The sequence below is a fragment of the Puma concolor genome, chromosome C1 (genome assembly GCF_028749965.1).
Source record: "Puma concolor isolate L17-30 chromosome C1, mPumCon1.1.hap2, whole genome shotgun sequence".
NCBI classification, from domain to species: Eukaryota; Metazoa; Chordata; class Mammalia; order Carnivora; family Felidae; genus Puma; species Puma concolor.
Window position 1 is genome coordinate 184,907,343 of NC_141674.1, and position 15,625 is coordinate 184,922,967.

Below are 15,625 nucleotides of genomic sequence, written 5' to 3' on the forward strand. Positions count from 1 at the left end.
CGATCTCGCGGTCCGTGAGTTCGAGCCCCGCGTTGGGCTCTGGGCTGATGGCTCAGAGCCTGGAGCCTGTTTCTGATTCTCTGTCTCCCTCTCTCTCTGCCCCTCCCCCGTTCATGCTCTGTCTCTCTCTGTCCCAAAAATAAATAAACGTTGAAAAAAAAATTAAAAATATATTTCTCTCTGGGGCACCTGGGTGGCTCAGTAGGTTAAGCAGTCAACTCTTGATTTCAGCTCAGGTCATGATCTCACATTTTGTTGGTTCCAGTCCCATGTTGGACTCCGTGCTGACACCCAGGAGCCTGCTTAGGATTCTCTCTCCCTCTCCCTCTGCCCCTCCTCTGCTTCCGTACTCGCTCGCTCTCCCTTTCCCCCCACCTCTCTTGAAATAAATAAATAAACTTTAAAAAAATACATGGGGCACGTGGCTGGCTCAGTTAGTAAAGCATGAGACTCTTGGTCTCAGGGTTGTGAGTTCAAGCCCCACATTGGGTATAGAGATTACTTTAAAAAAATGAATCTTAAAAAAAAAAAAAAAAGAATTAAAACATACACATGTATCCAATGATGTTTCACTTACCATCTTGTCAAATAGCATTCTACGGTTTTGAAAGGAAAAAAGACTCCAAATTAAAGTGACTTTTTACAAGGAATCCTTTTTCTGACTTTTTTAATCACACTTTTTTTCAGAGAAATGTATGGCTTTCTATCCTGTTGTACATTCATTCTAAACTTGAAATTTTACACCAATGTTTCTCAGAAATTCTCCCATGATGATTTTTTATGAAGACTGCTCTATCAACTATCAATGATTCTGTTCTTACGCACTTCCTCAAAAAGACATGGTTTTATACTTCTGTGAAGAGGAAGTGGCATTCTTAAAAGTAATTTTCAGTTCTTTTTGACAACTTAAATCAAGAATGATTGCAAACTCCTCAGAATTTTTCAACACACATTTATTCTCCTAGATCTATCTTAAACATAAAATCCTTCTATCAAATAAACTAAACCAGTTCATTCGTTAAAACCAAAAGGAAAGAAAAATGCACTTCCTAAAGTTGTAGGAACGAATATGCTACAACTCAAATCTAAGTATGGAGATTTCACACAAGAATAAAACAAACAGAAAATTTTCTACATTTTCAATGTTTAAGTTAGTGATTAAAAAAAAAAAAGACCAGATAAATGGTCACAAATTTAAAACAAAAAAAATAATAAAATCAGATTCCCATCGAGCTGAAATTGACCCTAGAGAACTAATCTTTAATTTGACAAATGAACCAACCAGAAATTCAAGGACTATGTACTGAGTGTCTATAGACCAGTTGCTGTACAAAGACTTTTCCCGCTGGATTGTCATAACTTCCGTGTAAAGTAAGTATTATTATACCCATTTTACATTCAAGAAAAGTTTTGTCACAATTGTGTATGAGACACTGTCAGGAGAAGAGATGTGCCTATAGCCTAGATCTGCAGACAGCAACTTAGGTATTGTCTGAACTGTGCCATTCCCATGTAATATTTTTTGGAAATTGTTCAGTGAGATGTCATAACATTTTAAAACATTGTATACACAGTAATAGAGTGCCGTGGGACTTTGATAGAAGACTCTTTGCTAAAGAGCAAAGCCCCTCAAAATAAAATGGTTTCTTCTTGGCTGCTAAGAAAAGTAGCATTAGCAACTAAATGTTACACTCACCTCATGGGCCCCAAGACTTAAGTATACTGAGGCTCCAGAGCATCCCAAACTCAAGTCATCTGGCTTCTAAATTACACATGACAATATCATTTACTCAAGTTGCAACCGGCCATTTCTCAAGCCTCCGGTCTATTCTTAAATCTGCGCTCCATCAAGAAGGCTAAGGGAAGGGTTTTCACACTTGTAGAAATAAACACAGATATCTCAGCATGCCTAAAGCAACACTGAAATCCTTGGGGGCCATAACCAACATTCACTTTCTGTTCAGGTAAGAAAAGGGGCGTGGCAACTCAGTCATTAAAACTGAGACCTTATAACTGCTTGTTGTTTTTTAAACCTACTCAGTTTAAATGGAAACATGGTTTTAAAGTAATGTAACATCGTGATAAGCACCGGGTGACCTACAGAAATGTTAAATCACTATATTTTATACCTACAACTAATATATTACTGTATGTTAACTGGAATTTAAAAAGGAAAAAGTAATATAACAAAGTGATTTGGGACAACTCTAATAACTAAATTCCCCTGGACATACCTCACACTGAAATAACTGTACAAGGATAGCCAAATCTAGATCTTCAAAAAGGCACCAGAGATGTGATTTTAAGGCAGATACTCAAATATCTAACATGAGTTATGAAGGCCACTTAAACTAAGTCAATAGATGGGTAAGTTTCACAACTAATTCAGTTAGTTGCCTATTTAGGCAACAAAACTGGCACAACTGTGTGCTTTCTAACAATCAAGGATTCTAACAACTCTACTGAAGACATTCTCTGAGGTGAGAGGGGAAAGCTTAGAAGGGGCACAAAGAGAACAGGAAGAAGTAAACTGAAAGAAAAAAAAAAAAAAAGCTTCCCAAAAGAGTGAGTCACTAAAATATTTAGGTGCCCTGGACAAATGCTAAGGTTTTGTGGTTTTGTTTTCTTGTTTTGTAAGATAAAGACTTTCTTTTTAAACATAACCACAATACCGTATTCACACTTTAAATCTTCAAATAACCAGGCAGTATTCAAATTTCCCCAATTGTCTAACAGAAATGTGTTTTTTAGGTTTGTCTGAATCAGAATCTAAATCTATTCACTGCAGTTAGTTTATACGGGACTTAATTCTCAGTGATGTATATATTTCCCCCACCCCCTCCCTCTTTTTCTTTTTTTCTCACAATTGATTTTTTTATTAAGAAATGAAATCATTTTTTTTCTATAGATTCCCAATAGTCTGGATTTTTAAAGTAATTTTTAATAAAAACTTAAAGGTTAAAAACAGGCCTTCTCCACACCTACTACATTAATCTGTCAGTGTCTTGTACCATGAAGACCATCCACCAGCCTCTTTCAATGAAGTTCAATACTCCAGGATACATGTTTATCCACAAAATGTTGCCATAACAAGAATGTGTACAATATTCCCTTCAAGTAGGAGGTATGGTAGAGACAGAAAGACCCATAAGGTAACACCTCACCTTATGCATCAATACTTTTTAGCACAAGATAGCAATACAAATTCATTGTTCAAATATCATGCCTACACAACACATGGAAATAATGAGTTTTGCCCAGACACAATTTATGCCTCCAGGAGAGGACACGTAGTACCTATCAGAAGCCAAGTAAGAAAGATTTGTTAATACACAAATACCATTTCTATCCAGGATGCATGTTGACTATTTCCTTCCTTTCCTCTTATGCTTTCCTACTATGAACCCCCTGCTTCAGTAAAGCCAGTCTTCAGGTTACCTGACAGGTACATGGCACATCACTCACCTGGGATGCCTTTCACCCTCATACGCTAAAATCGTTCCCTTCCTCAAGGATCACTGGACTCCCTCCAGCTCCCTGATGCCTTTCTTAGTAACTATGCCCATCTCTGGACTTCTGTAGTTCCTAAGAAGTACCCCCACAATGTAGTCTAAACCTGCACTATACCTACTTTGAGAGCTGTTTCATATGCCACGTTGTGTTCAGTAAATATCTGATGTGGGCCTTCCATGCACAAGGCATGCAATACCATCTGTAACCACCACAAGCTCCATGAAGAAAAGGGCCTCTTGTGATACTACACCTGTCTCAAGAGGCCAGAAGCATGACAGCTAAGAATGTGCACTGTGGAGACAAGCTTGCCCAGATGTGAACACTGGAGTCATGAGGCCCTAAAGAGACTACTTCAAATCTCAGTTCTCGTGTTCCCCATCTATAAAGTGGAATGGTAATAGCCACTCTTTTGTAGAGATGTTGTCGGGATTAAATAACATGAAGCACGATTATTGTCTTATCTCCTTCCCAATTTGCTGTCTGGTTTCTAACTCTTTTGTTGCACCTGTTCTTATCCTTTGTGGAAAGAAGGGGAGCAGAGGACTCTATCAGAGTCACTACCTTGGAGATGGGGTTCATTAAACTGACATTGATTGCTGGAATACATAAAAGAGGTCCACTTAGCAATGGGTCTGAGCATCCTTTCCCATGATATTTAGGGTCCACATTTCCCTTTCCCTAGTGTCACTCTGATACCTTCCCTATAAAGAAATGGAACCCCTGAGAACCAACTACAGTCTAACCCATCCCCACCACTGAAAGTTCAATTTAGAAAGAGGAGACATATAACCAGGAAAGACAATATGTGATCTTTTATCTTTCGATGGGGAAGAAAAATTTCTCTGAATGTTGTCTGAATGGAAATCCAATACCCCAGTGTACAGATGGGAGCTGTGTTTACAATAGTATTTTTATTTGTTTATTTGAGCACCTTATGAGTAAAAACATTTGAACATTTAGATATACACACAGACACACATACATATTTATATCAGCCATTTAACAAATATTCATTGAACATTTACTTATGTGCCTTATACTGTTTCTAAGTGCCAAAGTTACACTAGTGAATGAACCAAGCTAACAAAACAACAAAAAGCTTTGCCCTGTTATTTTTATCTCCTCTACACATAAGTTTTTATTTTTATAAAAAGATAAAATATATGGTATAAGGGATATGTACCATGGAGAGGAAATAAAGAAAGGAGACCGGAAATATGGCATAAGTAGTTTGTACAGCATGGTCAGGAAAGGACTCACTGAAAAGGTAACATTTGAGTAAAGATCTGAAAGGGGTGGGCATGTGGATCTCTAGGGGAGATGCTCACAGGCAGCAGGAACGTCAAGGGAGGACAGGAGGAGACATGGCCGGATAGGTGAGTGGAAGAGACCTGGAGGATGCCACTCTGTGACTTCAGCTTTTCCTCGGTGTGATGTGGGAGGATTTGAGGAGAGAAATGACACAATCTGAGCATCAGAATTCCCTCACTCTGATGGCTATGTTGAGAGTCAGGTGTCAAGGCTGGATGCGTGCGTCCAGTCAGAAGGCTGCTGGAATAGTCTACGTGGTGGTTTGGCTAGGTGGTAAAAAGTAGGAGACAGAGCTAAGAGGATTTTTATTGTACTGGAGTATAATATAGATTTTAAAAACACAAAAATAAAAATTTTAAAGGGTTTTAAAAGAAATACGAATTCTGACATTTTCTTTCCCAAACTCAATAAGCCATCTTGCTCAGCCCTGGGGCAAAAGCACACCTGGCTTTGGGAGGCTACTGTTTAACAATAACAGGTTAGTTGACAGGTCCCAGTTTACCTGAATCTCTACCTGGCTTTCTGTTATGACACTTCTCCTGTGCTCACTTCCTATCTTTCTCTTCATCTTGCCAGGCTTACATCGCAAAACAAGCTTCCTCCATCAACTGGGTACATCTACACATACAGAGTTGTTGACTGCACGTAGGAATTCCCTCCCTGAGAAATTCTGTGGTCACTGTGTCAACCGAATCCATTATCTGGGTCCAACAGTTGGGAAATGGACTTGTTAGACCCAAATGTTATTATGGAGTTCAATAAAACAGGATTACTGGAGAACCCAGGCCATCTGCTAAAGCAAATGAGAAAGGCTAAAGTAGGCATGAGCTCAGCACAGCTCACAATAGACAAACACGGGGTTCTGCGCCCCTCCCTGAAACCTTATACTACTTCTAGAAGTATGCTAGAAGATGCCATTCTTGGGGAAAGGACCCCTGACCTGTAGGCAGAACATGGGGTATATTTCTCAGACCTGGTCAACTCTACTGGCCACCACCACCCTGGGAGGGTAAGGGAAAAGAACAGAAGTTGATGGAAGGCAGATACTTTTCAAACCAGATTCCCAAAGTTGAGAAGAGGTATCTGGGGCATTCTCTTAGAATGTTAGAGCTTGAAAGAATGCAGAGGATTCTTCACCCATGAAATCCCATGTTACAAAGAAACTAAGGCCAGGATTTGCCCAAAGCCATATAAGTATTAGAAAAAGAACCATGAGGAGGTGCCAGGGTGGCTCAGTCAGTTAAGCATCAGACTTCAGCTCAGGTCATGATCTCACAGTTGGTGAGTTCGAGCCCCACGTCAGGCTCTGTGCTGACAGCTGAGAGCCTGGAGCCTGCTTCAGATTCTGTGCCTCCCTCTCTCTCTCTGCCCCTCATCTGCTCACGCTGTCTCTCTCTTTCTCAAAAATAAATAAACATAAAAAAAAAAAAAAAAAGAAAAGAACCATGAGGAAAATCCAGGTCTTCTGATTCCCAATCTAGTGTTAAATAAACAAAAGCAATTTAATACAAAACCTTTTTTTCTTTTTTAACATTGAAACCTTTGAGACAGATTGAAACTGTGAGGAAATTTTGTATATCTAGGCCTCAGATGTTCCTACAAATCTCTTTAGTTTTACCAAGAGCTCTGGAGGCTCCCCTGGGGCAAAATGGTCTCCTGCTATTAAAGATCTCTTAGAAAGTTCCACTGGGGTGCTTATGACTCACAAGGGTGAGAGTGGGGGAATTACAGATACATGAAGACCAAGAAATACAAGCAAGCATTGACTTAGCAAAGCCTGAAATAACCCAAAAGTGGACTATACACTTCTTACTTACTTGGTCCAATTAACAGGGTGCTAGATAAATTTTCAGTTTCAAAGGGGGAGACAATAAAAAGATTCTTAAAAATTATGAATATCATAATGAAAGACTAGAGTCATGATCATTAATTTCAACCTCTTGGGCTACCAACTCTTTTACAGACTTGAACACTGATGAGAGAAAATACCTCTGAAATCAAGTAGAAGGTAAATATGTTGGTAAGAGAGTGCTAATGGAGTAATCAATAAAAGTGATGCTCTATAAAATAAACAATCTTGGATCATCTATCAAATAGGGGGAAGGGGGAAGGTGGAAGGTGGTCACAGGGCAGGAATCAGTTCCTAAACCACTGACATCGGTTACAACCTTCTTTTGGAATCTAACTTAACTTTCTGACTTTATTGCCTAGAAAGCTAAATTGGAGCTCATCTGCAAATACACCCTCCATGGCCACATCTGTGAAGAAGACTACAGCACAAACTGTGTGCAACAAAGGGACTGAGTCACAGAGAGAGAGGGAGGAGCCAAGACATCTGAAAGACATCCAGTCCAACCTCTTCATTTTACAAATAAGAACTGGAGGCCCACAGAGGTTAATCTGACCTGCCATGGTTTGGCTAACAACATAGGCCACCTCTCCCTTATCTTATACTCATAGCAAACACTGACAATCAGTTGTTACATTTCCCCCCATCCCTTGCTGCAAGAGCCTGAGCGCTTCTGCAACCCCTCAACCAACTGGTCAGAACTGATGTATGAAATGGAAGCCATTTTCCAATTCTGGACTTGCATAAGGTTAAAAAACAATGTTTGTAATACCTGCTCCAGTGTAAACATGACTCGAAAGAGAGTGACTGGTCTACTAGTCACTAATTCACCTACTGTCAAGCCTGAGGTGAACAAACACAGTCTATGTAGTGTGACCATGTGTTCAGATTTACTTGGGACAGTCCTGGTTCACACCTATTTTCCCAGCTTAATATTTAATAATACACCCATCATTCTCAAAGCTGCCTCAGAATGAATAAAAATGACATGATCATCCAAATTCTACGTAAGACTTAATCATCTACAATAATTATAAACATTTGTTTTCTGAGAACATGATGTCAGGAAAAGAACACTGAATCAGTTACCAGTAGGTTTCTCATACAAAAGGGCTTTCAAATAATATTAAATGCAAATAATCTTTGAAAGGGCTTTAGGGATCGCTCTGCCACCAATCTCTTATATATTAAGTTTCAGTATGGAATCTTCTTTGAGGAAAACAAAAAGGAGAGCCAGAGGGAGCGCCTGGCTGGCTCAGTCGGTAGAGCATGTGACTCTTGATCTCAGGGTAGGGAGTTCAAAGAGTTTACTTTAGTATTTTTTAATTTAAAAAAAAATGTTTTTAAATCTTTACTCATTTTTGAGAGAGAGACAGAGTGTGAGCAAGGGGGGGCAGAGAGAGAGGGAGACACAGAATCCGAAGCAGGCTCCAGGCCCTGAGCTGTCAGCACAGAGCCCAATGTGTGGCTCGAACCCACGAACCGTGAGATCGTGACCTGAGCCAAAGTCGGATGCTCAACCGACTGAGCCACCCAGGCACCCCTTTTTAATTTTTTTTTTAATGTTTATTTATTTTTGAGACAGAAAGAGAGAAACAGAGTGCGGGTGGGGGAGGGGCTGAGAGAGAGGGAGACCGAATCCTAAGCAGGCTCCAGGCTGTGAGCTTTCAGCACAGAGCCTGATTGAGGGCTCAGACTCACAAACTGTGAGATCATGACCTGAGCTGAAGTCGATGCTTAACCAACCGAGACACCCAGGCACCCTGAAAGAGCTTACTTAAAAAAAAAAAAAAAAAAAAAAAAAAAAAAAAAAAGGAGAGCCATAGCTTTACAAAGTTTTAAAACCACAGGACTATCAGATCTCTCTAGCTCCTCCCTATTTTTTTAAAATTATTTCATGTTGTACTTCAGCCTATAAAAAAAAAATCATATTATATTGTTGAAATAGAAGTCTTTTTAAAGAATAGCTCAGTCCTGTTTCTGGCACAAACAATTGTGCTTTTTGGAGTTTATATTTACTCTCTGTTTAGAGAAAAAGAGGAAGTAAAAGCTGAAATCTTAAAAAAAAAAAAAAAAGTACGTGCTGCTGGGTTTACACTAGAGCAGCCAGTCATTTATTTAAGAGAAGCATAAATTCAGTTTATTTGGAAAAGTCACTGGTCTAGAGAGCAGAATTGTTAGCTTTGTGGTCAAGAGAAAGATACTGATATTATCATGCAGAAAGTTAAAATTTTTATCTGGCTACTTAGAAGACTAGAAATTTCCTTCTATATCAAGATGTCAGGAGGACTTCTGAGTACAGAGAATGCAGATGGTTTTAACTGTTTCTTTTTGCTAATCTAGCTTTCTGATTTTCCTACAATGATCATAGTTTATTTATTAATGACCAAGAAAAAATTCCCCAAGCTACCACTCAACAGGTCATTCACCAGGGTGGAGAGGTGGAGAAGCTAACAGGGTAAGCCAGGTCCAAGGCTGCTGGGAGGAGAGGCCTCAGAGGAGCTCCTAACTCTGACAGAAGTAGGTCTGGCCCCAAGAGCTAGGTGGAGTGCAGGGACTAGGGCTAGCCCAGTGGCTTCCTGCTAAATAAGAGCAGGCATCCAGAAGTCCTACTACCGCATAGACCTTCTGACTATTAAAAGTATAGCCTTGCGGTTAAAGCCCCACCTGGGCAATCAGTGTGCCAGGGTAGGACACAGCGCTCAATCATCTAGTGGGTGTATGACCTTGAACAAGTCAATTAGCCTATTTCTGTTTTCTCATCTATAAAATAGGAATCACACTGCCACCTACCTCCTAGCATGGCATGAGGATTAAGAGGCGTGATTCATGGCAGGGCTCAGCATACAAGAAGATCACAATAAATGTAAGCCATTATTAGGTCTCTGCCAAGAAACACCAGTCCTCGAGTGCACTCCCCAAATCATGTGAATGGATCCCAAAACAACTAAAGAAGGGTCCAAAGAATAAAGCCTTTCTTTTCCTTTCATCTTTGCTGAGGGCAGGGCTGCAGCATAGTGCCTGCTATAGACCCAGTGCCCTAGAGAGCGAAGGAAGGATGGGAGCAGCCTATAAAATACACGTGTCCCAAGGCCCCACACTACAAGCTAGAAATCAAAGTTACAGGATTTCTAGTTTCTTGCCACTGCCACGGCTGCCAGCCACTGCCTTTGGCAAGGACATGGGTGACTCAAGTGTGAGCTAGGACTTGGCAAGGGGACACCTAGCCAGAAGGCCTCCAGGCAGGAAGCTCCATAAAGGGCCACCTGCTGAAACAGTTTGTCTATAGGCAGCCCTTGAGATGGAGGTGACATTCTGCTGTCACTAGCAAATTCAGGTAAGAATAGTGAACATTTAAAGGTCCAAAACAGCTTACCATTCTGGCTTCATAACTTTGAAAAACGTTGTTTTTTTTGGGGGGGGGGTGGGGTGGTGAGGAGGGAATCGGAGGCAGGCTGAAGATATGACCAGACACTTAAAATCACGAGAGTACCTTAACTAGACATAAAGAGCAGCCCCCAAAAGTTCAATAGCAAATAAAATTTCAAGGAGTTTCATGGCTATCTTGAGCTAAAAGGCACTACATTTGTATGAAATAGAACTTTCTTTCCCAAACTTAAAATTACCTCACTTTATCAAAGATATAAAGAAACCTTCTAATGTCCTTCTAGGAGGAAACAATTACATTAGTATATTAATTACACAGGTGAGTGTGTTCTATGCTGCTGATCCTGGTTTGCCTAGAATTTTCCCAGTGTTAGCACTGAAAGTCCCACATCCTGGGAAACCCCTCTGTTGGCAAACCAGGATCCTTGGTCCCCCGAACACTGCAAGAAAAACGGTATGCGTTGTGTGAAGAGGAAAACAGAAGAGACACGGTTACAAATGCAGAAGTGCTAAATGTTAAGTTTGTTTGTAGCAACAGCTCTCGGTTCCTTCTCATAGTAAAAAAAAAAAAAAAAAAAGAAAGAAAGAAAAAAAGTAATTTAAATTAAAAAAACAAAAACAAAACTAAAAATCACACTTGCCTGTCCCCTTTTAAAACTCTCCCAAAATAGAGTTCAGAAAAGATGTCTCCTCCTGGTGCATGACTGAGGTGCCAGTGTGGGCTGACTGTAGAGGTGGGGACTCCCATCAACCCAATAAGCTCCTCCACCCCACTCCAGCAGGACAGGAAATGTCATCTTCTTACATTCTTTCTTTTAGGCACATTTGAAAACAAACCAAGACAACTTGTGATTCAGGTTATCAACAAGAATGTGTCAGGGAAATCAGGATATCAAGCTAAAAATCCAAAAGCCATGGCAAAAATCAAGAATCACCTCACAAATAGGGCATTAAAAGGTGAGGGAGGGGGGCACCTAGGTGGCTCAGTCAGTTAAGCATCCGACTTCGGCTCAGGTCATGATCTCGCGGTCCGTGAGTTCAAGCCCCGCGTCAGGCTCTGTGCTGACAGCTCGGAGTCTGGAGCCTGTTTCAGATTCTGTGTCTCCCTCTTTCTCTGACCCTCTCCCGTTCATGCTGTCTCTCCCTGTCTCAAAAATAAATAAATGTTAAAAAAAAAAAAAAAGGTGAGGGAGGAATTGAGAAGTGATTGTTTTACCAGCAGCAAAATGGAGAGTTAGGTGCTCCTCTACAAACTCTAAGGCAGAGACTCAGAGCAGGCAGCCCCCTACCCAAAGGATGGAGCAAAACTCTTGCTAAGTACGGATTTAAGCAAAGGGTTTTTAAGCCTTGATGAGGTTAGGAACCAGCGTCTAAGAATTTAGTTTCAAACTGAAAGGTAAGACTATATAAGGCAAGAAAGATCACACACTTCCTGGACTTGAAGCCACACAGAAACCTTTATTGCTCACGACTCCACCCCGCCCAGACCACCTCCTCACCCGGCCTTCTTCTGGCCTTGTCCCAAGATGGGCTGGCAATTCTTAGATGCTCCTGAATCTTAAACTCCTTAGACCCCTTTGATGCATTTGGAGATGGAATCAAATACAGGTTACGTGACTTTTTTTCTCCATAACGATACTAGTTTCTTTGGGGAAGGGAGGAGATGTATTCCAAAACATTTTAAAAGACAAACATCTTTGAAAGTCCTACTCTGATAAATCCTGAAGAATAACTTTCTTTCTCAGACCAAGAAATACACTTTCCCCTACTGTTGATCTTGATTTAGGAGCGGATAACTTCTTGTAACCCTTTTAACACACCCAATGAAAAGACAGAGGTGTCTTACAACCACTAGCAAAAAGCACAGAAGCCTGGAAGGCAGGAGACAGGAGTTAGTTTCAGCAATACAGGCCAACAGCTGTGGTCCTTCAAGATCCCACGCTTCACTTCTTCAGATCTCAGTTTCTTCATTTAAAAAAATGAAGGACTGTCTTTAGCATCTCTTCCAACTCTAAAGTTCTCTGTGAAATTCTGTTGCGTATAATAATAATGTCCATTAGATTCATTTTTTGTACTTGAAGACTTAGGAATTAAGAGACAAGTATAGTAACTTGGACCAGCAAAGATGACATGACCAAAACAGACTAAAACTGGAAGATTGAAAGAAAGCAAATGTCTAACAGTTGTCAAAGTATGTGACTAAAAGGTGGAGAGAATCCTAGTATCAACTTACACTTTTAAACGCTCTGGAACCAAAGGGAACAAGTAGATTCATCACAATTGCCAGCTGTTCTTCCTGCTAAATTTAAGGCTAACATGAGTTTTAACTCAGTGATCTCTCCTCCACAGAAAGAAAAAAAAAAAATGCCTGTAAATACTTAAGGAAAACAAACCAGAAATGTGACTCTCAAAGATATGAAAGCAAATCATTCTGGTGATTGATTGCATCTAAATGTCCTGGCTGGATTCTAACTGGGGACAGCAAAGCAACAAATGCAACCCCTTCAAGATGTATGAGATGTTAAATATCAAGAAATGGCATGTTTGATAGGGTGTCAAAGTCAAGATTGACTCTGTGCCAACCAGGACCCCAAGCAGGGTTCATTTCACTATCCACAAATAAATGACAGAAGGAAAAAAAACAAGCTGTCTCCTTTTTTCGTGAAAGGAGCTGCAGAGTTCCATCATGCAACTTGGCTGTGCGCCTATGAGTGTCAATATCCTAAGAGCAGCAAAGTCTGCAAAGGTGGGGTGTTTCCATTCCCCAGACCTGCAGCAAGGACTGCCAGCCGAGTCAGCAAATAACCCCACTTCTCCAAACCAGCACTCCAGAGCTGCCCTGTGCGGTGTCTGAGCCAGGAAAGCAACAAAACTGACACACACAGGCACAGAGAGGGTGGTTCACCGCTGTGAGTGGAGCCCCGGGACTTCTCCTCCTGGGACAGACCGGCCAGAACCAAAAGCGCCGTCTCCAAGGGACCCCATCGCGCACCACGCACACACAACCTCTGGTCTACTAAAGAGGAAGTCAGGCTGTCATGTCAAACGGATAAAGACAGCTCGACCACACAAGAGCCGCGGTCTGGGCCGGTCTCTGGCTTGGCTCGGGGAGGGTCCCAGGCTGCGATCCTTTCTCCCTCTCCATACACCTCCCTCCTTCCCGCGGCGCGGACGAGCCTCCCGGCCGCCGGCACCGGCTGCCGGAGCCAACGCTGCGCAGCACGGTAGGAGCCGGAGGAGCACCTCGAGCCTCCCCTCCCCCTGCCCAGCCCGGGCCCGCGGACAGCGCACACCCTCGCTCATCTACGCACACCAGTGCACACCCGCAGAGCAGCACCCCGGCTGCGCCTGGCGCCCGCCGGCCCCTTCCCCAGCCCCCCGGCGCGCCGCGGGCACCGAGCTGGGCGCGCAGTTCCGACGGCCCAGGGCGGGGACGGCGCAGGGCAGGGAGAGCCGCAGCCGCCGGCTTTCGGAGCAGCCGGCGGCCGCACACACTCCTCCCCTTCGCCGCGAGTAAACAGCTCGCGGGCGCGCTCCGCGCCGCGCCCCCATCCCCCCGCCGGGGCTCCGCGCCGCCCCGCGCCCGCGCGTCCCGCCCGCCCGCGCCGCCGCCCCCTACCTGGTCGGTGAGTTTGAGCACTGCCATTCTTCCGCTCCTTCGCGCGCACACACATACAGGTCCCGGGTCCGCAGATGTCACGCCAGGAGCCGGGGAAGCGGAAGGGATTGCCAGGGGAAGGGAAAAAAATCTGGCTCCCGAATTTGACAGCCCTCCCCCTGCTCCTCCTCCGCCGCCTCCTCCTCCCGCCGAGAGGCTGACACTGGCTAGTGGGGTTTGCAGCCGAGCCCGCCCGCCTTTATACAGGAAGTACCGGCTGCTGCCAGCCGGGCCGCCACTGACATCACCGCGCGCTGCCTCGCCGCCTGGGCCGACGCTGCCTCCTGCCGCCCGCAGCCGGGCCTCGCAGCCCGCGGCCCCCAGAGCTCGCCTGCGCCAGCGCCCGGCGCGCCGTGGGGCCAGACTGCCGCCTGCTTTCCGCGCCTGCACACTGCGCCCAGGCGTGCCGGCCCCACTGCCCTGCGGCGCCAAGGGCGTGCGCGGTTACAGAAGCCCCCCGTCCCGCCCCGGGGCTGAGCGTGGCCCTGCCTAGCCGCATCTCAAACCCACGTACATTCACGGACACAACCTGATGAGCGAGCCCGGTGGACACACCCGGAGGCGCAAGAAAGGCTGCTACTCACAGGCCACCAACTTTAGCTTGAGAGACTGGGGCAGTCTCACTTCTCCTAAACCTCTCCCTCTAATTCGGAACCAGATTACCCAACACTCCAAATTATCCCACCTCGGTCCGGGGTTGTGGTTCTGGGGCTTTCTTTGTTTAATGGGGGGAGGCCTTGGTCACATTGTCATTCCTTAGCGAGTGTTCGTCACTTAGGAGGTGGGGGACAGGGTCTCTAGCCCTTCCACCTTGTTCTCCAGTTACCTTCCAGCTGGACACACACAAAACCCCCACGGTTAAGTTCAAACACTGGGTTTTGACTTGGGGAGATGGAGGGTAGAGCAGAGTTACTGGAAAAGAAAAGAAAATTAATGGAGCTTTTGAGTGTTTTCACCAGTCCTGACTCATTCATTTCTACAAAATCCAGTTACCATGCTCTTCCACAAATAGCAGATTCGGCTGTCAAAAGCATGGGATACAAATACAATGGTAATATACATAAATCATGGTAAGTGTTGATACTTCTGGAATTTGTAGCAAATATTTTTTCATTCAACAACTATGTACTGAGTGTCTACTTTGTACCACATGCCAGCTAGGCACAATATGAAAGGCAGGGAGCATAAACAGGGAAGATACTTAGTCTTAGTAGGTGTCCTACATAAACCACATAGTCACAGCTAAGGAGTCTAATCATAAACTGATAAGGGATCACTTGGGGGGGGGGGGGGGCAATGCTTCTAAAGGAATCCAGGACAAAGGAATCAGACCAGACTGGTGGGTGAGGGCAAGCTTCCCTGAGAAAGTGACAAGAGTTGAGATTCTGAAGGAGGGAGGTAAGTAGGCAAGTGGGTGGGGTACTGCTATACCATAGAGCAAACCTGCATTGAACAGCAAACCAATGCTAGAGTTCTGGGTTAAGACCAAATAACCACCCTCCATTCATTCATAAAGCAAATACAGATTCTTCCTCCTACTTTTAGAGCCTCTCCAAAGATTCCATGTGGGAGAGGAGAGAAGGGAGGGGTAGCATTTGCTTAGCATCCTCATCTAACCATGAAGTTGTGACTCAGATCATACAGGCTAAGGAACTAAGAAAACATGCCCCTGGCTCCCCCTCCTCCATCCTCAGGAATGCTCAGAGACAGAATGTTTTTCTCAAGTCCTCCTTCAAACACAAAATAAATTGCATTTGTTATATCTGTGAGGCAGTTCTTCACCACTGTTGTTGGTATTTGTATTTCCTAATATCATCCTGCATGGCTTTGTGAGTAAACTGATTAGGACACAGAATTCTCTACTTAAAACCATCGGGTGCCTGGGTGGCTCAGTTGGTTAAGCGTCC

General features: G+C 43.6%; 1 protein-coding gene across 10 annotated transcripts in view; it reads right to left on the reverse strand.

Moving 5' to 3' along the window:
• ANKRD44 (ankyrin repeat domain 44) overlaps window positions 1-13,914 on the reverse strand; it is a 329,152-nt gene extending 315,238 nt beyond the window's left edge. For 9 of the 10 annotated variants that reach the window (XM_086719211.1, XM_086719205.1, XM_086719204.1 and 6 more), the window contains exon 1: window positions 13,680-13,841. In XM_086719211.1, coding sequence (XP_086575337.1) covers window positions 13,680-13,706 — 27 coding nt within the window. In that variant the 5' untranslated portion in view covers window positions 13,707-13,841. Of the gene's footprint in view, window positions 1-13,679 lie in introns of all 10 variants that reach the window. The other variant, XM_086719206.1, reaches the window with a different exon arrangement.
• Window positions 13,915-15,625: the final 1,711 nt, after the last annotated feature.